This window comes from Oryx dammah, unplaced genomic scaffold (genome assembly GCF_014754425.2).
Source record: "Oryx dammah isolate SB20612 unplaced genomic scaffold, SCBI_Odam_1.1 HiC_scaffold_15, whole genome shotgun sequence".
Taxonomy (NCBI): domain Eukaryota; kingdom Metazoa; phylum Chordata; class Mammalia; order Artiodactyla; family Bovidae; genus Oryx; species Oryx dammah.
In genome coordinates, this window is record NW_024070199.1 from 31308357 (window position 1) to 31334636 (window position 26280).

Below are 26280 nucleotides of genomic sequence, written 5' to 3' on the forward strand. Positions count from 1 at the left end.
GGGGATGCCGTGGTCCTCGGGAAACGGCCTCCGGAAGTCCAGGTGGAGAGGGAAGAAGGCAACCAGATGCTGGGGGTCGCCGATTCTGGGGTCCGCAGTCTCGGGAGCCACGGCGAGGTCTCCACTTCTTTCTAGTAACAGATCAGGACGTGCCGGCCGGCTGGGTGCTGGCGATGGGAGCGGGACAGGGAGCGCATCTTGCCCAGAGCGTCGCGCTCGGCGGGGGCAGCGGCCAGCTGAGGCCTGGCCGGCAGGCGGGGGCGGCGCGCGCTCCCCTCACCGCGCGCACACACGGGCGCGCACACTGCACACACACCTGGAGCTCTTCCCGGGAGGGGGGCGGGGAGGAGAGCCAAAGCAAGTGTCTTAAAATAGGCAGGCAGAAGAGCGCTAGACGCTGAGAGGCGGGAGGAGGCGATCGCGAGCGGCAGGCACTAGGCGCGCAGGTCCGCGCCGGGTTGCACAGGCGGGCTGGGCGGGGTGGGCGCGGACGCCCCTCGGCGGCCAGCCCTCGGCGCTGCTCCGCACCCGGCCCCGCAGGAAGCGCGCGCTGATTGACAGCTGCGATGTCCCCAAAAGGCTCCGCGAAGATGCTGATCCGCGGGTGGGTCTAGACGCGCGGCCGGCGCGCCCGGTGCCGCCTCGCCTCCGCACGCCTGCTGAGCCCCGCCGCCTCCCGGCCGCGGAGGAGCCGGGCCGAGGTCCCCGCCGGCGCGCCAGCCCCACGGCCCCGGCTGGCGGGAGCTCGCCCGGGCTCACCATGCACTGCCACGCGGAGCTGAGGCTGAGCTCGCCCGGCCAACTCAAAGCAGCCAGGCGGCGCTACAAGACTTTCATGATCGACGAGATCCTCTCCAAGGAGACCTGCGATTACTTTGAGAAACTTTCCCTCTACTCCGTGTGCCCGTCGCTGGTCGTGCGACCCAAGCCCCTGCATTCCTGTACCGGTAAGACGGCCCGCGGGGGCTCATTGGGGTGCGGCAGCTTTGGCACCGAGGTCGGGCGCTTGACCACCTCTCGCACCCGAGGGCGAGAGGAAGGAACCCGGGAATTCTGGGCCCTTGCAAGGGAACTAGGATTCTCCGCGGCTAGCATGGCAGAGGCCTCTGCAACTTGGGGAAAGGCCCCGCAAGGTGTCGATGGCCAGGTTGGAAACGCAGTCACGGCAGCGCGCCCCCGAGAAACTGCGGCTCCGCAGCGCCTTGGGATCCGCCGGCAGAAGAACCTTCCTTCTTCCCAGCGCCGCTGTGGTTTTCCGGCAGAAAAGGCTTGTTTTCGGGCACAAAAGGCACCCCCTGACCTGGTTCAGCGCCTATATCATTGTTTCTCACCTGAGTTAACTCGTCCAACCCCCTCCTGTCTCCAATGAGAATTTTACATGTAAATCAGTAGTATCCTGAGGTTCCCAGAAAAATCGCGAATCCACTGAAGTTTGCTTTAAAGGATCGCCTTCTGGGGAAGTAGTACTGGGAAGTGTGGCGTTGTGCGGCAAGCACAACCCCCTGAGTTCTAAGCGAGGGAGAAACAATGCTAACAATAAAAACGGTCCTCAGGTCTGGTTTCCTTTCTCCATAAGAGCTAAGACCCTCGGGAAAGATAAGGAGCACTTAATAAATATATTTTAAAAGTCGTAGGTTTATGTAGAAAATAAATCCAAAGGTATTAAAAAAAACAACTTTACCTTAAGAGAAGCTCCAAGTTTCATAGTGCCCTGGTATTATAATTATAAAATCATTATAATTTGGATTTAGACTATCCAAACGTGGGTGTAGCAAAAAAAAAATTTTTTTATCAAAAAAACCTGTTGACTGTGCCTCAACTGAAGGTAAAAAGTTTAGTATTTCCAAACTGAAAGACCGTTTGAAGTTATGTTTGTTGCATGGGTGATATGAAATAAATGAATTTAATTGTACTAACATTGAAAAAGTAAAGGGAAGTGTTAGCAATGGTTTTCAAAGACAATTTTGTAATCTTTGGGCCAACTGCTGATACACAGTGCTTGGAATACTACATTTTCTGTTGGCTCCATTGACAGGCTCTTTAGGGAAATCAGTAAATAAGTGTATGAATAGATACTGTAGTTCTTTCACAACCAAGTTGTTGCTACATGTGTTTGGTAATAAATGAATATTCTATTCAGTTACTCCTTTGTAAAATACAATTTGACTGTAAGGTGAAGTTAGATCTGATAGCCCAGAGCAAGACTTGAAATACTAAATTTCAAAAGCCAGGAAATTTACGAAACAAGAAATGAAGAAGAAATTTTAGAAACAAGACAGATATGGTTGATGTTGATGTTTTTACTTTTGTGTATCTGCTGTGCGTTAGCCCTGGGATGACTCGTCCACATAGATCTTGAAGAGAGGAGGTAGGCTGAACCTTGTATTGAGTATGAAGAATCATTTCCTGAAAAAAAACTCAAATCCCTTAAAGGAAAAAGAGAGGATCTATTTTAATCATAAATCTCCATGCACCCTGCAAAGACATTGCATACTTGGGGGTCCCTAGGACAAAGCAGAACAACTTCTCCTAAGCACCTTGGCATAGGCTGATGCCTGCAGACTTTTTAGTGACTTTGTACCATGCGTTGACTTGAAGGCAGCTTTTCCTGGCTTTTAGCAGTCACAGAGTTGGATCATAGAAGAAATCATGCCAGAAAAAGAGTAATAAATGGCCTCCAAAAACAATGATCCAGTCATCAGTCAAGGCTGAGTAAGTTCTATGTTTCATTGAACCTTGTGCGGGACACAAATCAGAGGAAAATACAGTGATTCATATGTACTTTTGTGAGTGTTAAGAGTGAATTGCACATATTTCACAAACTAAGCATTTTGCTTAGTCTTGTACTCTTGAAGTTCTTTTATGGTTTGTTGGGAAGCATGGTTGTTGGCACTGACATTCTTTCCCTATCATTCCCATGCTTGATTTCTTTAGGTTGTTCTTTTGAAAAGTGTGTTACGATTTTGCTTTAGTTGAGATTTAAAATATAGAAACTGGGATTGGCCAGTGGAATTAAACCCAAGAAGACTGGCTACAATATACAATAGTCCATCCTTTCAGATCATAAGCTTTCAGTGGGTTTACGATTACAGTTAAAGCCTTACATGTATTAGATCATGGGAATACCATTAATGACTTCTCAAAGGCTTTGCAAATACCACGCTTTGAAGGTTTTGCTTTTAACAGTAATATTCAGGTTCACAAATCTTAGATTGGATGAACTTAGGTTTTTTTTAACTTAATTTTTATTAATTGAAAAAAACAGCAATAAGTTGCTGGCATCCATAAGGAAACTATATATACATATATATGTATATATAGGATAGAAATAAATACCTTAGCACTTTTGGTGGAACCAACGAATAAAATATTCAAATCAAGTGAAAGGCGTAATTTGGAATTAAAAGTTACTGAACTGTCTCATCCTTTGGTTTTGCTGTTTTAAGGTTAAATAACTAAGAGAAGTGAACTTTGTCAGATAAAATAATGAAAACTAAGATAGTAAAGTGACCAGGCTCCACAATAAGTACATAAAATTGTAGAGAAAAAGCTACAGTGTTTTAAAAGCCTCTACATAATTAAGCAATCTGTGTTGTTTAGATTTAGCAATCCAAATGTCAATTTATGATACCGATCTCCTCAGGCAGAAGAGCATGTATTCAAGTAAACTGAGAAATGGAAACATTTTTCATCAGGCAGATAATCACTTGACAGTAATTTATTGTTAGATACTCTAACCTTGATGGAATACTCATCTTCAAAAAGAACTATTTGTTTGAACAGGTCTTTTCTTATTAAAATATAGTAATTTTAGTTTTAGGATGCAATCTCTAAATGGATTTAAGTTTCCTAATAGATTTCTTACATCATATAATAGATATTGAGTGAAGCAATCCTTTTCTTAAAGCCAAACTAAAGGAACATTTGTCATTAAATTTAAAATGAAATAACTTAAAGAGAGTCTCTATTTGAAAAAAAAAATTGTTATTCCAAGCATTGATGAATGTGGAACATGTTTAGAATTGAGTTTATAACATGTTGTTCATATTTTAAAATCTGATAACAGTAATCTTTATTCAGAGGGGAACGATATTGCCGTTTAGAAGCCAGTGATGATCTCTCATAAATATTAGAATGTTGACAGTGATTGAAGCGAAATACGACTTGCAGTGTATGATATCATATTTAACTCTTTGGTGCATTGTTTTATTTTTCTGGTTGTGATGACTGTTTCTTGGTGGGAGAGTCGCTTGAACTGGCCTCTCAGGACAGAACATTGCAGAGGTATCGTCACGGTTCCTTGGAAGAATCTCTCTTTCAGTTTGATCTTTAGAAATGGGCAGGGTTTCTAAATTTGAGGAATGTTTGGAAAAAATGAGTAATTTGAATCACAAAAATGAGTTGTTACGATTTACCCTAGGAGTTTTCATATGAGGATACTGAGAAACCAATGCACTGTGCATAATTACATATAGCATTATAATTATTGATATTTATAACCTAGAATTACCCTAGGTCTTGGACATGCGCATTTAGGGGGAGCTGACTATGATATCTGAACATTTTACAACCCGTGACCACTACATGATTTTCAGTGATCTTACTGAAACCTATAGTTTTCCTTTTTCTCTTCTCTGGGTTCTGTTGACTGTCTCCGGGACCTCCAGTGGCCAGTATTATAGAGCTGACTGGTGAGTTTTAGAGCTGGAAGGAAACATACCAATCATAGACCAAGCTTCCCAAGTAGACATACTTTTATTTTTTGCAAAGTCCCCAAACTCCCCTCCCATCCAGGCTGCCACAGTATGGAGAAGAGTTTCATGTAATGTATGGCTGAGACCCTTCACTTCACCTGAAGCTATCACAACATTGTCTGTTAATTGACTATACCCAGTGCAAAATTAAAAGTTAAAAAAAAAGTGCTGTGGTCACATCAGTGACATATGACAGCTTAGACGTACTTTCAGCCCGCACTGTACACTGCTGCCTTTCATATTAGGGTACTCAGAACTCAGGAAGATTTTTCCAACTCAGTTACACACCCGGGATAAATCCGCACAGTCACACCCAAGAGACAGTCAACCAGTCAATTAAAAGGGGCTTGTGGGGAAGGGTGTTTATCATAGGAGGTGGCTTTGAGAACATTTTATTCTTTGGTGGGTCTAAAAGAAACAAGTTCTTTTGGGTGGTGTCCTCAGGTTCATTTTTTTTTATCATAAAGATTGAGTGTCATCCTGGTTAAGAATGAAATGAGGTGTGGACATGTGTGATGACTTCTTTGGGAGTTAGGGAGCTGGCTGCTGCTTCATGAGTTGGCTCCAGTGAGTCCCCAGATTGTAGCTCAGTTTTTTTAAATTAGAGCCCAAAACTCATTGGATCTTGGGAGCCTGGCTCCTGGGCCCTGAAATGTGGATGGAGAAATATAAGCTCTGGGTTTGGAAAATGGTCTTTATCAACAGGCATTTGTATTTCTGCCAGAGGCGAATGGGCTTTTATTAGCAATTACTCATCTCTGTCTTTCCTGTTCCCATTTTCAGGGTAAATAAACTGAGGAATGCATGGGGTCAGAATATATTTGGAGTGGAGCTCTTTTGGGATCCTCAGCTGTCGTCTCTTTCCTCCTTAAATTTTTTGTTTTTTTTTTTCCTCCTTAAATTTTATAATGCCTCTGCAAAATAGAGAGGTTAAGGGGATTCCTTTGGAGTCAGTTTTAAGGAGTTTATTAGCAGTTTCTTCTCTGGTTCTGCTTTTTCTAATAGGAAATGGGAAAGTGATTCCAAATTTAGCAAGTTAAAAATGCCTTTCCAAAAGTCTATAATCTTCAGTATCATTTAACTCAGTAATTTAATTCAACAAATACTTACACTTGGTTGGTGACGGTAGTCCCATTATTTTTAAGTTTATTTTAAGTCTTGACTAACAGTGGGGATATTTTAAACCTTTCTCTGAAACACCTGTAGAACCACTGCGTAGTTTTCTTTGTGGTCCTCTGAAGTCTTTTCGGACAATTTAGAACTGTGGACATTAAGGGCATAGCAGCCCACTCCAGTATTCTTGCCTGGAGAATCTCATGGACAGGGGAACCTGGCAGGGTTGCAGAGAGTCGGAGATGACTGAACTTCATGGCTGAAGCGACTGAGCACGCACGCATAACAATTAAATCCTTTTGCTTACCATCTGGAATTTTCTCTTTGAACTCCACCTGAAGGGTATTATCAGCACCTAAATTGTCATATTAACCTCCTTAAATGCAACTCAACTGACACTGTATATATAATAAATCTTTTATGAAACCAGTTTCCTACAGTGTCAGTTGTACCTCTGGGTTGAAAATAGAATTTGTGATCACAGTATAGCCAGTATACAGTTGCTAGTTTTAACATACCTCGGAAATCTAAATGAAAAGACTGTTACATTTTTACATCCAAGAAATCTATGTGAAAAGTAGTAATGATGGTAAGATGTTGTTGAGATTGTAAAGAGAGATGAAAATGAGAAAAGAGACAGAATAGGGAAAAAGAAAAAGAGTAGGTTTCTTTGAAACTCTTGAAGCCACTTGATTCCACTATATGTAGCACAGCGCCCTTCAGGATGACTGTAGGGGTGACACAAAGGTGGCTTCTAAGATTCTTCTGTCCCTGAGTGGAGAGGAAATGACCAACGTTGATTTTACTTAGACACCTCCCTGGGAACCCCTCAGGGAAGAGCCTGGCGCCAGTGCCCTGCCTGACATTTAGGCCTCACGGTGCAGGACTGAGCCTGTGTGAACTCAGAGCATTTTTAGGTGCTGTTTGCACTTTGTTTTGAGGTCAGAAGGAAGAGGATCGGGGTGGAAGTTAGGCAGGGCACGGACCAGAAGCACCCTGCTTTCTGGGGACTTTGGTGTTGGAGCCTACATCATCTCTATCTATCCAGAGTGAAAACACTTTGGGTCCCTTGGCGACACCGTTGCTGACCTCCTAGCTGGAATATGATTAGAGGCCGTGGGGCTTTGGTTAGATGGATAGATAGAGGTCTCATTCTGTGTTCTCTTGGGGAGTATCAGTGTCCATTCTGATCTTGAGACGGTGGCGTTTTTCTAATGGACCCCCGACTCTGCTAGATTCACCCCCTTCTAACCCAGAACTTGCCAAAACCAACAGGTGCTCTCTGGCCTGTTACGAATCACTGGGCTGCAGGTCTTTTGGGAACAGTACGACAAAGAGGAGGAAGGAGAGAAAGAAAAATAGAGAGCCTTCGGGTATAGACTTCCCATGTGAGGCAAAGGCCCTCCGTCCCACCCGGCATGCCTGCCTCTGTTTCAGCTGCTGTGATGTTGGAATGGTTGTTTCTTCTTCCATAACACAGATGACAGGATTAGAACTGGCCTTAGGATTGATCAAGAATGGGGTTCAGACTAGGACCATGTACCACCTTAGTGATATTAATAAAATCAGAAATACTCTTGGTCCAGGAGGAGAGCTGTTTGTTTTTCACCAGAAATGCCTTGCAAACCCTCAGAATTTAATTTATTTTTATTGCAGTTTAATAACAGTTAGAAAAAGAAATGTCTTGTTAAAATGAATGCTCTAAATAAAAACAAAGTTAATTTTCCATTACAGTGTCTAATTACTTATCATCACCAGGGCATTTTTATACGGCGATTTAACTTCTTGGAAGCGGAAACTTGGCACACATTTAAGGAAGAAAGCAGTACACCCAGATAGATATCAGAAGAGGGTCTAATTATATTTGAGCTGGAGTTGACGCTTACACATGATTGCTCTGCAGAAGGCAGGAGGAGGGTCACTGAGGAAAGTCTCTGGTTTCTTGAGTGCTGGTGGAAACTGAATCTGGAGGGAGAGATGAGGTGCCAGTCACCTGTTGAAGCTGATGTCAGGACTTCTTGATCAGCCTGGAGGTCAGCTGTAAACGCTCCCCAGCTCCCCTGGCAGAGTTCATGAGGATGAACATGGCCCTTCTCCAAGGAGAAGCCAAGATGCAGCTGAGTAGAAGCCAACCTGGGAGGCTCTTGGCACAAAATTAAATATGTTAAGAGTCTGAGCAGAGAGGCTTACGTGATTCCTTTTTATTACATCTCTCTAGCTCACCACCATGCCCTTAGAAACATGTGCTTCTGGATAGTAGGGATACATAAGTATTTTCACAGAGTGCTTGCTACCGAGGTGATGTCAGTGTACTTTTGGTCACTATTAAAAAAAACACTTCTGTGTTTGATACGTGATAGGATGATTGTCTTTTTGCTATTCTTCTGTGAGGGACATGCAGAGGTCTTGGGCTTGGTGGCATCTCATGAAGTCAAGGCTGTGCTTCCATCCCAGGAACACCAACAGGTCTCTAGCACTGACTTACCTGCCAGTTTCTACCACCTCCTGCCCCCCTGCCTTTTCATGCAGGTACTTGAAATTCAGGGTCATGGTCCTTTTGCAGGCAAGATCACAGTCGCTTATAGATTGGAGGATGTATCACTTTGATGTCTCGTTTAAGCTGTCTGGGAGAATCAGCACTGCACACGTTCCTCACAGAAACTTGTAAACAACAGAATTCTGTTATGTTCTTGTATCTAGGGGAAGTCGGAATAAGAGATGCTCAGAGTCCCCTTCCTGAGTCCTGCAGCATTTATCCCAAAGGAGCTGTGAACTGGGGATGAAGGCTACAAATGCATACTCTAAACCTCATTCTTCATCTTCATCACAATAATGGAAATAGTGACTTGTTTTGAGGCTCTATGTGTAACAGGCACTGGACTCAGTGCTTTTTGATCTGCTTCCGATTGTTCCTAAGAGATGTTATCTCTACTTTTCTAATGGGAAGCTGAGAAATTAAGTAACTTTCCCAAAGTCACAGAATGTATAAACATATCTTCCAGACCAATGAAGAAAAAAAAATGCAAGTAGGACTTCCCTGGTGGCGCAGTGGGTAAGAATCTGCCTACCAGTGCCGGGGACTGGGTTCGATCCCTGGTCTGGGAAGATCCCACATGCCAGGGAACAGCTAAGCCCATGTGCCACGACTACTGAAGTCCGAGCTCTAGAGCCCGTGGTCCGCAGCAAGAGGAGCCACTGCACTGAGCAGCCCTTGCACAGCTAGAGAGTAGCCCCTGCTCGCTGTGACTCGAGAAAAGCCCACGAAAAGTAACAAAGACCCAGCTCAGCCCAGAATAAATGTAAAAAGACAGGAAAAGGAAAAAATGCAAGTAGAAAAATTGGCAATTCATAGAAATGAAGATCTATGTCCAGTGAACATGAAAAGGACTTTCCTGGTAATCAAGAAAACACAAATGAAAACGAGGTACCGTTTCATACCCATCGGACAGGCAAGCATGAAAGAGTCTGATGCTATCGCTTGATGACAAGAACAATAGGTACTCTCATCCCCTGATGGTGGGAGTGTTGTTTGGTACAATTACTTTGGAAGCCATGTGGCAGGACCTGAAACTGCACATACACACAGAAGCCCTCGATCCGGCACTTCCACCTGTGTTCACACCCTGAGAAATCACTGCATGTGGGCAACGGGACAGTGGGAGAGGAATGTTCATGTCTCTGTTGTTTATGCTAATGAAAAGTCTCAAACAGTCTAACTGCCTTCAGAGGGAAAAATCATATGTATTATATTCATGCAGTTACATTCATGCAATAAGAAAATGAGTGTGCGTGTGTGTGTATGTGTGTGTGTGTGTTCGAACATGCTCAGTTGTGTCCAACTCTTTGCGACCCCCTGGACTGTGGCCCACCAGGCTTCTCTGTCCATGGAATTTTCCAGGCAAGAACACTAGAGTGGGTTTCCATTTCCTTCTCCAGGGTATCTTCCTGACCTAGGAATCGAAACCTCGTCTCCTGTCTCCTACATTGCTGGGCGGATTCTTTCCTACTGCCCCACTAAGGAAACCCGAAAATGGATGACCCAGACTTAACTGTATTAAGATAGATAAGATTTAGAAATACAAGTCTGAGCAAAAACAAGCTGTAGATTGATACCATGTATATAATGTTGGAAAACATGCAGATTGATACTGTTATGTTGTTTAGGAAAGCAGGTGCATGGAATTGGGAGGGCTACACACAGATTTTTTATTTTCCTGTGTAGTAATTTATTTATTAAGGAGAAGAAAGGGCCTAATGTCAGTATGCTGCTGCTGCTGCTAAGTCGCTTCAGTCGTGTCCGACTCTGTGCAATCCCATAGACGGCAGCCCAACAGGCTCCCCCGTCCCTGGGATTCTTCAGGCAAGAACACTGGAGTGGGTTGCCAGGCATAAATATTGGACAAAGTTTAGTCATGGGCACAAAAAAGTTCCTTACATTATTTTGTGGACTTTTCTGCATGTTTGAAATTTTTTATAGTATAAACTTTGAAAATGATAGTACAGGAGACTCCACATATTCATACACCTCTTGGTCTTGGGGACTTTTGATGGTTTTCTTAATAGCTTTCTATCCTGAAACAGAAACTTTTAAATACAAGCTTCCTGTATTCATACTCATAGTAGGGAAAGAACTTTATAATTAGACATGTGTGTACGCTCACCCTGAAACAACCAAAGAGGCTTCTGAAATTGGGTTTTGGATCTCACTTACCTACCCTGGCTGGATGGGGATGTCGTTTATCACCAAGGACTGCTGTTCCCCCAAGTAATGCTTTGACATCTGAATAGATGGGCTCTGAGTTGGGCTTGGAGGCAGGAGGGAATTGCTGATAAACTGTGTGTTTGTTTTCTCTAAGTACCCATCAGTGATCATGCAAGCAAGAGCCGTGAGGTTCTTTCCCCTCTTTCTTAATGATGTTTCAAAATCCCAGTAAATTGCCTTTGATTGCATCCTGCTTTGCTATTTATCTGCTCAAATGATATGCCACCCTTGGCTTTTGACCAGCGGTCATTGCTATTAACAGTTTAACTTAAAATTTGTCTAGGGACATTGGTGAATACCAAAGAATCAAAAACTGTTAAAAAAAACATAACTCCTTAGCTGGGAAGAATCATGTGGATGTTGGCACATAAGTGGGTGAGTTCTCTTTATAGTCTGTAACCATGATTTGATTTTAAAACTTTGATGTGTGGTGTCAGGGATTGTTAGGAAGGAATGAGAACTGTTACCATGGTAATCACACAGAGAGCTGTCTGTTAGGGGTGATGGATGGTCGTCCTGTGGTTTGGAGAGGTTAACCTAGACCGCATTACTCTCCAGTGACAACTGTGGTGGCAGGTGCTTTGTTCAGCCTCTCTTAACAGCCCACACATTCTTCTTTTCTCTGCAGAATAGTTGCAATGTATAAATGTTGCTTTAAGGTACTGTGACAAAAACCTGACACTTTGGGAGCTCTATCTTTCTATGTCCCTTCAGAGGGAACGTACTCCTTGGTATAAATGAAACAGTGTACAGTCAAGAGTTTGCCAAAGCATTTCTCCTTCCAAAACCACCCCTCTGTCCAAAGTAAGGTACAGGGTGCTTGGGTGCTAAGTCATGTTTGACTCTTTGTGACCCTGTGAACTGGGGTCCTCCTGGACCCCGGCCAGGCTCCTCTGTCCATGGGATTCTCCAGGCAATAATACTGGAGTGGGTTGCCATTTCCTCCTCCAGGGGATCTTCCAGCCCCAGGGATCGTACCTGGGTTTCCCTACATATCTTCCATTGGCAGCGAGATTCTTTACCAACTGCACCAGCTGGGAATCCTCTCTCCAGAATCCATATATAAATGGAGAAGCAAATAGATCAAAGCATCCAGAGCCCACATCCCATCCCTACCATCCATAGCCAGGGTCACTGTGCTGTCTTTGGTACTTGGCAGTGTGGCGAGGTCTGCAGGAATTAATGACCACATCTGGAGGGTGGTGGCCAAATTGGACATGACTGAAAGGCTGGTGGATCTAGCAGACCTGCTGCCAGTGGACAGACTTTCAGGGCTACAGGAGCGAGGCCTTCTGCATTTGATCTTATCTGTATGGAAGCACAGAACGGCCACGGTGAGAAGACTAGATTGAAACTTCATTTGTGCCACACTCTGTCCCCTTCCTGGGTCTCTCCAGAGAAATCTTATTCCTTCAAGATGGGCTTACCAGGCTTGAGGCTCTGAACGGAGTAATACTATTGAGAAACACCCTCCACGGGCTGTGTGCGGCGTCCAAGGAAGATAAAATGCCAGTCTTGCTCCTGCTGCCCTGACTGCCCATTTACTGGCAGCAAATCTGACAGCTCCACCTTTGATCTTGTCTTTGGAATGACTTGGGAAAGGACGAGCAACGATTTGGTGTATTTATGGTAACTTTGAACAAGTTTCACTGACAGAAGGGGATATATCTTACTAAGGTTCCAACCCAGGTCCTTTCTTTGTCACCACTGAACATTTGATTGAAATAATTGGTAACTCTTCCCAGAGGAGATTTTTTTTTGGGAGAGAATGTTGTTAATTTTGTTATCCCTGGATATCATGGCAAGTCATTATTGCTCTTAGCATGTTAGACAGCTGTGTGTCTTGGAAGCATGCTCTCAATCATCAGTTTGGAGGATGGCAGAAAGGAATGTCCTACTGGAGGGCTGGATTTTTACTTTTTTTTTTTTTTGACTGGGACATTGGGCCTGGACAGTTAGCTGCATAAACAAAATGTGTTTCACTTTTCAGAGAATGGGAAAGTAAAAATAATAACAATGATAAATGGTAACTGTGAGCCATTTGTAGAGGAGCCAATGGGGCTCCTCTATACTGAGTAATTTAAACTTAAGTGGAGACTCTATAGGACATAGTTATGGTTATCACTGTTTTTCAGAGGAGGACAGTATTAATAAAACTCAAAGGGTTTAAGAAAATCGTAACACGATCCCATGAGGAAGTGGCAGAGTTGAGACTGGAACTCAGGTCTGTCTCTTTCAATATCAAGTTCCATCCTGTGATCATATGTTGTTGTTGTTCAATCACTAAGTCGTGTCTGACTCTTTGAGACCCCATGGACTGCAGCATGCCAGGCTTGCCTTTCCTTCACTGTTTCCTGGGGTTTGCTCAGACTCGTGTCCACTGAATCGGTGATGCTGTCTAACCATGTCATTGTCTGTCACCCCCTTCCCCTTTTGCCTTCAATCTCTCTCAGCATCAGGGTCTTTTCCAGTGAGTCTGCTCTTTGTATCAGGTGGCCAGCTTCAGCATCAGTCCTTCCAATGAATATTCAGGGTTGATTTCCTTTAGGACTGACCGGTTTGATCTCTTTGCTGTCCAAGGGACTCTCAAGAGTCTTCTCCAGCGCCACAATTCGAAAGCATCAGTTCTTTGGCACTCTGCCTTCTTTATGGTCCAACTCTCACATCCATACATGACTACTGGAAAAATCGTAGCTTTGATTATACAGACATTTGTCAGCATAATGATGTCTCTGCTTTTTAATATGCTGTCTAGGTGTGTCATAGCTTTCTTTCCAAGGAACGAGCGTCTTTTAATTTCTTGGCTGCAGTCACCGTCTGCAGTGATTTTGGAGTCCAAGAAAATAAAACCCATTACCTTTTTTGTGATCATACGAAGGTGTGTCAATTAGGAGTCAAGTATGTCTTCTTGCGTGGAGGCACCATGCTCTGTGTAAGGAAAGGTCCAGTGAATGCCAGCTCCCTAAGGATTTATTTTGAATGTATTAACTCCTTTACACATGTATTATACAAATGTATTTATGATCATTTCACATGTTTCTGAACAATTCCAGATGAATCTTAAGCAGCAGTGCCTTCTTTGGAGGAAGTGAGTGGTGGGCAGACTTTGGGCCTGCTGCAATGGCACTCCACTCCGGCACTCTTGCCTGGAAAATCCCATAGATGGAGGAGCCTGGTAGGCTGCATGCAGTCCATGGGGTCGCTAAGAGCTGGACATGACTGAGGGACTTCACTTTCACTTTCATGCACTGGAGAACGAAATGGCAACCCACTCCAGTTTTCTTGCCTGGAGAATCCCAGGGACGGGGGAGCCTGGTGGGCTGCCATCTATGGGGCCGCACAGAGTCGGACACGACTGAAGCGACTTAGCAGCAGCAGCAGTCGTCTGGCTGGGTCACCCTGAACACATGTCACCGTTTCTGGACATCAGTGTTCCCTGACCAGGGATCAAACTGACACCCCCTGCATCAGAAGTGCAGAGTCTTAACCACTGGACACCAGGGAAGCCCCTGGAAGCTTCTTCTTCTGGATAAAGCTTTTCTGTGGGAGTCCAGAGTGGAATTCACAGGCATGCCTGTGTTCATTCATTTATTCATTCTTCTGAGCCAGAGAGAAAGTACTAAACAATGGAATGCTAGCCAACTGCCTTGAGAGTTAAGATTTTGAATATTTTTTTGTGTGTGAAATACTCATTATTAAGTTCAATGGGGAAAAATAGAAAAATCTGGGACTTCCCTGGTGGTCCAGTGGCATCTGCCTTGGAATGCAGACCTGGGTTTGATCCCTGGTTGGGGAACTAACATCCCACATGCCGAGGGGCAACTGAGCCTGGGCAGTATTACTGAGCCAAGAGAAATTCAAAGAGAGAGAAAAAAATCTGGCCGTTTTTTTGGCATTGTTTAAAACAAAAGAATAAGAGATTAATTTCTTTCATATTCTCTCCAGTCGGGTTGGGGTGAGTTCTGGAAATCTCTATTTTGAAAAAGAGATTGTAATGAAAAAGTCAAGTTTGGGAAACACTGTAGTAGATGGCAGCTTAAGGATGAGATTGAGGTAATTTATATCTATGACTCAAATATACGAAGCTGTTGAGCAGAATGATCCTCCTGGATGGATTTTGAGTCAGATGGTCCTGGATTTGTTTGTGTTTTATTATTGGTGTGACCTTAGGCAAGTCATTTAGTCTTTCTGACACTCAATTTCCTCATCTGTAAAAGGAAGATAGTAATAGCTACCTAATAGGGTTAGTCATATAGGTTAAATGAGATAATGTGTATAAAGCACTTAGCATTAGTTCCTGGCACGTAAGTACTTGGTAATTGATAGCTTCTATTACAACTAATTATCTTATAATAATAACCTCATCTTGGTTGGCTGAAGCACAGCCCTTTAGAGAATGATTACTATTCCTGGTGAATGAAACTCAAGAAAAATTAAATATCCTTTAAAAACCACTTCACTCTAGGGCATTCTTGTGGGTTATGTCATTGCACTGCTGCCTTGGAAGGCCTCTGCAACCTGGGTGGTCTGTGAACTGTTGAAAGTCTTCATGAGTAGATATGTTTCATTCTCTCCACCATTCTGGTTTATAGTGTGAATTCAGAATTTTGTGAATTCATACATGAGTGGCACAAACAAGTCAAACACTACGGCATCACAAAATGTGCTTTGTTACTTTACTTTTTACAAGAATTGCTCGGGACTCTTTTACCCCTAGGAAATGTTTCATCATACAGCTGTGCATCTCAAGAACTGTTTTAGAAAAGTGGCAGAATTTCTCAGCATTTTTTTTTTCCTTTGAAGAACAGAGTTAGGAAAAGTCTTTTCTTCTGAAAGAGAATATGAGTGTTTTTATTTTCTTATCTCAAAGTACTAAGAGAAGGAAAGAAATGCAATTGATATTCTAATTGGTGGTGTGGAAAGAGGTGGCAGGTTGGGGGGTAATCCTTGTCTTCCTATATTATTGAGTCTGTGATTCAGAGGGAGTTCTAAAGAAAACCCCTGTGTTACAGCTTTCAGTTGCTCATGGGGATCTTTTACGATTGCCTTCTGATCAGTAATGATGACCATTGTATAGAAGGGGCTCAATGCACATGGTTCTGTGTGGATTTTTCCTGGAATTCTGTTTCTTAACTACTCACTGGTATCTTAGGAAGCCAAGTATCTGCCAGTGAAACTAAACTGGTGGATCCGCTTCATAGGGTGAGAAAAATCCTTTAGATTAAGAAGGGTGAATGAAATTCTCCCATGGGCTGAAGGAAGTCACAGTGACCAGGGCAGCAGCTCTGTCCAACTGTTTATAGTGGCGATTCCTGCAGGCAGTTTCTAGTGATGTCATCCAGGTTCAGAGGGGATGGGGGCTGGCTGGAAGCAGGTGGGATAGGAAGGAGGAGGTGCCTTGAGGTGGTATTAATTTGTGGAGAGAATGCCAAAGTGGTCCCTTAAGCTCCTCAGAACCATTGTAGAAATAGGACTCAGTTGGAGATACGGATCTTTCTCCCCTCTCTTTATGTTTACTTTTTAAGACCATTATTTATTTATTTATTTGGCTGCGCTGTGCCTTAGTTGTGGCATGTGGGATGTAGTTCCCCAACCAGGGATTGAACCTATGCCCCCTGCTTTGGGAACGAGGAGTCTTAACCATTTGGACTACCAGGGAAGTCCCTATTTTCATGATTTTTTTAAACCTTTTATTTAATATTGGAGGATAGCCGATCAACAATATTGTGATAGTTTCAGATGGACAACAAAGAGATATGAATCTGTGGCAGCCTGTTGAGAATACTCTGTTCCCGGTGAATTTGGAGAAGCAAAGTGTTTCTTCTCTGGTGGGAGGGGAGCAGGCAGGGATGGGTGGGGGATGAGAAAGAATGAGGGGGCTGGGGAGAGTGGAGTCAGCAGAAGGCTTCAACAGGCTACTATTCTCCTGACACGTGGATCCTTATGTGCTTGTTCAGCACTTGTTGTCCAGATTTGAAAATGAGAATGGGACATTTCATTTGGGAAATTGCCCTGTGAGTACGTGCTGCTTCTCAGAGGCGTAACTCAGAACTGACAGCAGCGATGACTTGGGGTTGGGCCAGGACTTGCTCAGCCACATAGGTTGCCTCATTATCATATATATTATGATAATATATATTAATGATGCATTAAAGAGTTTCACCATCCTGGGTCATGGAAGATACTATTATCCCATTAGAATGCAGTAATAGTGCTCTTGCAGTGCTCTGCAGGAGAATGTGTGTACTCGAGATGAGCAGGCAACAGGGGCACAGAGTTCAAGGTGGAATTGCTCTCAGATAGCCTCCCCTGGGACTTCCCTGGTGGTTGAGTGGCTAAGCTTTCGAGCTCCCAATGCAGGAGGCTGGGGTTTGATCCCTGGTCAGGAAACTAGATCCCAAATGCAGAAACTAAGAGTTCACGTGCCGCAACTACAGGATCCTGCATGCTGCAACAAAGACCGAAGAGCCTGCGTGCCATAACTAAGACCCAATAAACATAAATTTTTTAAAAAAGAGAACCTCCTCTCGGGCCCCCTTTCCCCAGGCTCACTGTGGGTCGGCTCAGTGCCTCAGTTTCTGAATTGATAAGACAGACCTGCCTCTCTGGTATGTGGGCAAGAGTGGTTGATTAAGGATTATTAACTTAATGCCCTGAGAGGATCAAGGTGCAGTGAACAAGCACAGTCTCCACATGAGGGCAGCTGTTCAGTGTCAGGATCATTCTGTTTTTCTAAATGGCTGGACCCCAGGAGGCCAAACCTGGACCAACACCTGTCTTCCTGTTGCCATGAGCTCACAATGGCTTTTACATCTGTTCACAGAAGTCAGAAGAACAATATTCCATGACGTGTGAAAGTTATATCAGGTCCAGGTATCGGTGTCTATGAAGTTTTACTGGGGACAGCCATTCCCCTTTGTGTACATATGGAGTCCTTTCGACGGAGAAAGTGTGGTCCACAGGATCTAAAATATTTACTATCCTGGCCCTTCGTGGGAAGAGTTTGCACACCCTTGAATGAGACTGTTGGAAACAGGGTCCCTCGATTGTGAAATGAGGTTGTTACCAATACACCCGTGGGATGTCCTTCTAGGGTACAATCTAATGCCTCACACACCAGGCTTGTGTAGTCATCTTGAAATGTGTGGAGGCCAGAAAGTGGGAGCTTAGTGGGGAATTTTACACAGACTCTCTGGACTTGGGATCAGGCTCTTAGCTCTACGGAGACATTTCCATGCCTTTCTAGAAATAACACTAGATTATTTTCTGCACAGAGACAGGGGTCAAAAATATTTACAGGAGAGTGGTTGGGATTCCGCTGAACTGGGGGTACTTTTCTTTATAGTTCTAAAGAGGAAATCTTTAGATTTCCCAGAGGAAATATGAAAATGACGACTGATGAGAGGCTGGGAGCAGCAAAATTACTGGCCTTTTTCCGTTTGAGGTTTGGGTGACTTTTATATGCTGCTTCTCTGACTTTAATTTGTTGCCTGGCCCTTGAAGTAATAGTAATAATGATAAACATTGTGCAATCACGGTAGCACAACCCCACCTGGAAGGGTGTGTATCGCTGGATGAAGTGCTTAATTGCTGTGGTCCTTTCTGCTGTGGTTTCCACACACATCTGTGTGTGTCCATCGGAACCATGAGCTCACCAGGGTCAGGGCTGCCAGGCCTCTCTGGAGGGACCAAGCGTGATTCTCTCTTAAGGATTCTCTCATCCTTGCTTTTGTCTGGGCATTTGAATTCCAGTGAGGCTTCTGGGTTCTAAAGCAGCCATGAAATGTTAGGGGAAGTGGGAGACTGAAATTAACCTAACTTCCTATTTGTGTTGGGTTGCTCCAGCCACCAGCCAGAGAATCATTTAGGTTTAACCCTTGCCACTGGGATGGTGTGGAGAGTGTGAGGGCAAGTGGAAGGCAGAGTAACTTCAGAGGAGGAAGTGGTTGATGTTGCAGGTAAAATTCTACCTGGAAGAGAAGTATGTGTGGGACACACTTCATCTGACTTTCTTATACCAAATCAGAGGTGAAGTCACAAAGCAACAATAATAACAATAATAAACAAAAGAACTGTAAAAACAAATACACATGATAGCAGACACTTAGGTAATTGTTCCTATATACCAGGCACTGCTCTGATGACTTATGTGAATTAACTTATTTAATTTCAAATACAATCATATGAGACTATTTTTTTCTCTTTTTTTTTGGAAGTAAAGTTGAATTACAATGTTGTTTTAATTACTGCTGTACAGCAAAGTGATCAGTTATACGTATACTGTTTTTCATAGTCTTTTACATTATGGTTTATCACAGGATATTGGATGTAATTTCCTGAGCAGACTAGTTTTCTTATAATCCCTGTTTCACTTGCAGTTGAGAAATGAAGCCTAGAATGTGGGAAGGGTAGAATCATGACTTTCCCTCCTAATTTCTGTTTTCCAGCCTCATTGCATTTGAGACACTATTATTCTTGCTATTTAATAGTCATGTCCGACTCTTGGGACTCTGTGGACTGTAGCCCACGAGGCCACTGTATGCATGGGATTTTCTAGGCAAGAGTACTGAAGTGGGCTGCCATTTCCTTCTCCAGGGGATCTTCCCAACCTGGGGATAGATCCCTTGTCTCCTGCATCGCAGGCAGATTCTTTACCAACTGAGCCACCAGGAAAGCACCTAATAGAGGAGGAAGCAGATAGAAAGAAGTAGGGAGATAGACCTCTTCTTGGGTGGGAGATTATGGGAGAGAAGTGGAGAGACAGCAGGATTCTAGGTTGTATAGAGATTGACTACATTAAGGGATAATCTCTGAACTCTATGATGCTAATATAGAAAGACAAAAACTCTACTAAAAAAATATGTGAGGGAAGGCAGAGGAGGAATCAAAACCTGTGACGCATAGCGAACTGTGTTGCCTCATTTGGAGCTTAAACACCTGAAGAACTTAATTTCAAAAGCATGCTGCTGGGTACAAAGTAGGTCTTCAGCAATATTTAGATTTATTTTTCTTTTATTACAACCAATTTGACTTTCCCTTACCTAGTTCTTTATTTGTAGGCAATAAAAACACCCCTAGAGTGATGAGGACATGTTTTTTTTTTTGCCCTCAAGGAGGAGTAAAGTCTAGGGAATGTCTGGATGCCCAAATATGCCAGGTGTGCTAGTGATGGACAAAGTTCACTATTTTATCCATTATGCTTCACTTCCTTAGGTATTGTTCCAGGGTGAGTACGATTTAAGTAAACTTCACCTGATTGTTGGACACCAAGGTGGGAAAGGAGGGGTGGGATGTATTGAGAGATATATACACCCCTATGTATAAAGTAGATAACTAATGAGAACCTACACGATAGCACAAGGAGCTCTACTCAGTGCTCTGTGGCGACCTAAATGGGAAGAAAATCCCAAAAAAGGGGGATATATGTGTATGTATGCCTGATTCACTTTACTATACAGCAGAAAATAACACAACATTGTAAAGTGACTATACTCCAATAAAAATTTTAAATAAATAAATGTCACCTGATTATAAATATTGTTAATATAAACATCAGATAAAAATATTTATATAAGATATATAGGATAGAAAAAATAACAATACAGAGGGGTAGAAGAGGGAGGGACTGCAAATTTGGGATTAACAGATGCAAATTATTATATACAGAATGGATAAACAAGGGCCTACTGTATAGCATAGGGAACTCTATTTAGTATTTTGTGGTAAACCATCATGGAAAAGAATATGAAAAATTTTATTTTATTTTTTTATTTTTTTTTTTTTTGAAAAATTTTATATATATATATATATATATACACACACACACAACTGAATCACTGCTGCGCAGCATAAATTAATACAACATTTAAATCAACTACACTTCTATAAAAAAGAGGAACAGTGAATAGCTGCCACTCAGTTTAAGAAAAAGGGCATTTTGTCTCAGGCTGCCTATGCTCTGGCCTGACACTATCCTCAGCCCTTTGCGCATTAAGGAACCCGCATCTCAGCTCGCTATGCACACCTTGTGGTTTTCTGTAGTTTTACCATGTATTTGATTGCTCAGCTAGTAAAGAACCAGCTTGCCAATGCCGGAGATGCAAGAGATGCATGTTTGATTTCTGACTCTGGACAAAGTGAAAGTGAAGTCACTCAGTCATGGCAGACTCTTTGCAACCCCATGGATTGTAGCCTACCAGGCTCCTCCGTCCATGGGATTTTCCAGGCAAGAATACTGGAGTGGGGTGCCATTTCCTTCTCCAGGAGATCTTCCCAACCCAGGGATTGAACCCTGGTCTCCCTCATTGTAGGCAGACATTTACCATCTATCTGGACATGGAAATGGCAACTTGATCCAGTGTTCTTGTCTGGGAAATCCCATAGACAGAGGAGCCTGGTGGGCTACAGACCATGGGATCTCAAGAGTTGGACACAATTGAGTGTGCACACACGCACATCATATATTTATATCTCTTAATCCCTTTAGTTTTACTGTATATTTATCTTTTTTTTTTTTCTTGGAAAAATTTCCTCTTCCCTTTTTATTTAAATGTAAACTGCAAAATAAAATCACCAAGTCAGTTGATTGATTATTCATCAGCGACTTGTGACAGGTCAAGAAATCAATTACTTATCATTTTAATTGTGAGAGAATGGTTCATGGAAAGAATAAAATAAAATTGTTAAGAGAAATACTGTTGGGTTTCATACCCACCATTCCCTTTCAAATTACAAGTTTTACAGTTAAACCACAGTGCAATTAAAATGTGAATGAACTGATTGCACAAAGAGTCCATCATCTCTTAATCACATATTGTTTAGCTCTGCTGGTTTTTGAATTTGTTATAAATGTGTTTTTGTGACTTGTTTTCTCACATAACATCCAAGATTTGGAATCATGTAGATTCCAAGAATCACCTATGCTGTATGTAGCTGCAGTTCACTCATGTTCATTACTGTATAGAATCCAGTATATAAATATTATATAATATGTTTATCCACTCCATTGACTTTTGCATTGTTTCCAGTTCTTATTACCAATATTGCTGCTTGAATATTCTTGCTAAAGTCTTTTTTAAAAAACAATGACGAGGAGGACTCATTTAATTTTTTTTAATTAAAAAAATAGTCTTAGAGCTTAATGAAAATTATAATGTCTGTTCTTTGCACAGATAAATGTAGTTTTCATTTGGGGGCACATATTACATATTATATGGGTTTATTTTTAGTTGCTTTTTGGGTTAATATTTTTCCCGAATTGACAATGATCTGTGTATTTTATTTGATAAACAAATCGAAGCATTGATTGTAAAAAACTCTGCCCAATTTTACAGGAAAGGCTTTGTAAATATTTTGATAAACAAGTTTGAAAATAGTTAAATTAGAATGTGAAGGACTTTCTTCTCTAAATTAAACATGAAATAAACTTTTGTCATCCAGAGCAACAAACAATGTTCTATTATGTAGCTCAGAGGGTCATTAGATACAGTTTCTCTAAAACAGCATTGTGAGCTATAATTTCATTTCTAAATTAGAAGCCACAGCTTCTTTTCTTTTCTTTTTAAATTTATTGACCGTCTTCTGTGCTTTTTTTCTTTTTTTAAACTTTTGGCTGTGCAACATGGCATGTGGGATCTTACTTCCCTCACCAGGGATTGAACCTGCGCCACCTGGATTGGCAGCAAGATCAGGCTGCGATCACAGGCAGTGGATACCGGGTGTTTGGGGCTGGATGTGAGGCTTTTTGTGTTTCTGGACTTGCCCCTGCCCTCCTGTCACTCCCCAGAGCCCCACGGAGCTCCACCCTCTGCCCTATCCTGAAATAGTCATAATTCAGCAGAAGGGGGGCGGGAATTGCTAATGAGCCCTGCATTTGCCCCGGGGTGGCTTTCGACTTTCTTTTCCTTTCAGGAGAATCTGAAAGCTTAAAATCTGTTTAAAGACCTGATAGGAATGTAACAGAGCCTGGCGGCCCACCGTGGAGACTAAGGGTCCAGCCCGGCGCCTCTATTGGTGACTCTGGACCAGCCAACATCCTTTTCCTGGGTCTCTCCTTTTCGATTGTGAAGCAGGTATAATAGCACCAATACTGCTTTTTTGAGCTGAATCACCATCATTTTATACAAATAATTTCACCTCTAAAATAACATTTGAGGGAAAAAAAACACAACCCTACATATTTCGTTATGTTTCTACATCAAAACCAGGAACATATTTGCAAGAGGCCAGAGTGCTCGTGGTTGGTTGCGGGGCTCATGACATGTCCAGCCCGGTCACACACCAGTGCCCTCCTCTTGCACTCCAGCAGCACTGACTCAGTGGGGATATTATACTGAAACTGTCAGACTGTCCCTCCTGTGGGGCTCTGAGCTTCCATCAGGCACGGTTTGTGCTTCTTTCTTCTTTGTGCTTCTGGAATCTAACATATTAGTGGTGCATGGTAGGTACTAAGCTTCCCAGCTAGTAAAAAAGAATTAGCCTGCCAGTGTAGGAGATGCAAGAGTGGAGGGTTAGATCCCTGGGTTGGGAAGATCCCCTGGAGAAGGAAATAGCAACCCATTCCGGTATTCTTGCTTGGGAAATCCCATGGACAGAGGAGCTGGACCATGGAGTCGCAAAGAGTCGGACACGACTGGGGCAGCTGAACAACAGCAACAAACTGTTTGAGAATTGTCTGTCCCTGGTGTTTCTTTACAGGAACTTGTTTTTTTCCTTATCATTTTCTTGTCCACACTTTCGGGCATGTGAGATCTTAGTTCCCTGGCCAGGGATTGAACCCACACCCCCTGCGTTGGAAGTGCAGAAGTCTTAACCACTGAGCTGCCAGGGAAGCCCCTACAGAAATCTTTCTTACTGTATGTAATGGGTTTCTCTCTCACTCAGCCTTCCCTGCTTCCTCCACACAATTGACTATTTTACCCAGTCTGGGACCACCCAGATCCTACACATGCAGGTTTCACACATTGCTGCTTCTCCGTACACCCCCTTTTTTGGGGGTGGGGTCTAAAAATTTATAATATGTAGCTTGCCACACTTAGCTAATAGGCTTTATTATCTGGAATGGTCTGCTTCAGCATGAGAATCCTTTAGTTGAAGGCTTTATTTGTCTATTTTACTGTGTCTGCTGTTTTTTAAATTCTCTTAGTTCACCCTAATTGTACTTTACCATGAGGGATAACGGTTCATTTCAAGTTAATCTACGAGACTAAAGTGTAGCCTATTTGATGGTAGGCTGGAGTTAAATGGCAGCTGTTAAGCAGTGCATAGCAACTCCTCACAAGGGCTTAAACATGAAAAAGGAATCAGAGTAATAGAATATGCTGGAATTTGATGAGGACACTGAATGCTACAGGACAGGGGACGTGAACTTGCAGTTCCAGACAGTGACCATGCTTCCAAAGCAAGAGCTCCTGAGCTCTTCAGCCCATGGTGCCCCCAAGAAGGGCTGCTGGGGTTACCAGCAAGTTTCCGGTGTAGCTCCCTGGAACTTTACACTCTGTCGTCACACACCGACCCGTTCCTTTCTTCCTTCCAGTTCCCTGTGATAGACATTCAGACTTGCCCCCTTCATGAAACCTTAAGGTTGATGATCAAACCAATTGCAAAACCTTTTAAAACTTTCAGAGATGAAAAGTGGTAAGAAATGGAAAGAAGTCACCGAGTGCATGTAATTGGCATTCAACATTTTTTTCATGAAAGAATCTAGTCTCAGTTGCTATCAAAATGCCCTAGTTGAAAGTATCATTTTAAGAGTGTGGACGCCCTAGCGGGGTGGGAGGGAGACCCAAGAGGGAGGGGATATATGTATACTTATAGCTGATTCACATTGTTGTACAGCAGAAACTAACAGCACTGTAAAGCAGTTATACTCCAATTTAAAAATAAATTTAAATAAAGAGTGTGGATCCATTTGGAAATAAAAATTATTAATAAGCTCTCTTGTCTTTTTCTGTGCACAGGAAATTTTGTCGATGGCTGTTATTTTTTGGATTTTATACAAACTTAGATTCTAAACAAGTTTATCAAAAACTTAGTGTCTACATTGAAAACCTTAGTGAAGTCAATCTAATCCTTAATTGATGGAGTGATCCATACTTTCTGGCTAAAACAAAGAAAATCTAATAGCGCTTGTTGTTTCAACTAGAGTTCATTAAAAACAAAACAGGTGTTGTGCTAAGACTGTGGTTATGATGGGGACAGAGCCTCAGAGCTCTGCCCTTGTGGTTGTGGGAGAAAATTGCGGAGGAATAAATATGGAGTCACCAGCGCAACAAGACAGGACACGTTCCATGATGGGGAAGGTCGGTGTGTGGAGGGGTGTCTAACCCAGGCTGGGATGGCGTAGCAGTTACGGAAGGCAGCATTAAGATGAAACTGCAGGATGAAGAAGCAGGCTGAAAACAGTGCCCCAACAGAGGCAGAACATTGCTAAACTGAGTTCATGTTCCTGAAAGCTGTAATGAATGTAATTGAACTTTTTTTCTTTGATGGTTGAAGATCTTATGACCTTCAGGGTAATTTTTTTTTTTAGTATTTTTAAAATTGAAGTATAGTTGATTTATAATGCTGTGTTAATTTCTGCTGTATAGTAAAGTGATTCAGTTACACATGTTTATATGTTCTTTTTTATATTCTTTTTTGTTATAGTTTATCACATGATATTGAATATAATTTCCTGTGTTGTACAGTAGGACCTGTCTAAATATACTTGTTTGCATCTGCTAAACCCAAGAATAATATTTTTATATCAGTATATAATATTGCAGATGAAATTGTATCAAATGTGGTGATATTAATGACAGCATGGTCTGAAATGCATCTTTAGAAGTTGTATTTTAAAAATAAAACTCAATACTAGTGTGGTAAGACAATGAAAACCATTAGGGTGAATTGTGTGTTTTTGAATCATGACTTATTGTTGCTTCATAAATCTATTTCCCTCCCCTCCTTTTCATCGTTTTCCCCTTGGAAGGTCAGAATATTTTTCATGTCTCTTGATGAAGTAAGGACTTCGTGTTTTACCAGGAATGGAGGTTCATTGATGTACTGGGTTTACTTTTAATTTTATAATGAGCCCCTGGAGTGACAGGGGTAAGCTGTTTGACTTCTTTTGAACTCTTTTTCCTTTAGAACAGACACAGTATGCTCTTAGTCAAGTGCTTGGAGGTTCTTAAATATCAAATAGGAAACTTAGGAAAATGTAAAGTATGATTCCCTACATACAAATGGGTTTGCCTATTCCAGGCAGATGTATGATAATTGTGTCCTGAAGTAAGTCTGATTGAGAATTTAACCATTCATAGTTCAATGTAAAGCATTGGAATCCTAGTTGCAGCAGGTGAAAAAAAAAAACCCTCACTGATAATTCTATTGGACTTTGAGAGCATTGTGTGAGAATATTTCTTGGGTATACCTCACAGCTTGTGGGATCTTAGTTCCCCGACCAGGGATTGAACCCCGGCCCTCAGCAGTGAAAGCATAGGTGTGTGAATATTTTTGATTCTGGTCCATTCATCATTTGGTTAGCTCAGTTCATCAGAATCTGCATGGGAGGTCAGGAAATATGTTAGCTTGGTTTGTGTAGGATACAGCTCAGCACCATTTGCAAAAGCTGAGTTTGAGTTCTAATACTTGCTTTACGGAACCTCAAGA

The 26280-nt window shown here is 42.5% G+C and overlaps 1 protein-coding gene across 1 annotated transcript in view; it reads left to right on the top strand.

Annotated features, from left to right (window-relative positions):
• The first annotated feature begins 715 nt into the window (after positions 1 to 715).
• BARX2 (BARX homeobox 2) overlaps positions 716 to 26280 on the top strand; it is a 77372-nt gene continuing 51807 nt past the window's right edge. The window contains exon 1 of the mRNA XM_040256526.1: positions 716 to 947. Coding sequence (XP_040112460.1) covers positions 761 to 947 — 187 coding nt within the window. The 5' untranslated portion in view covers positions 716 to 760. The remainder of the gene's footprint in view (positions 948 to 26280) is intronic.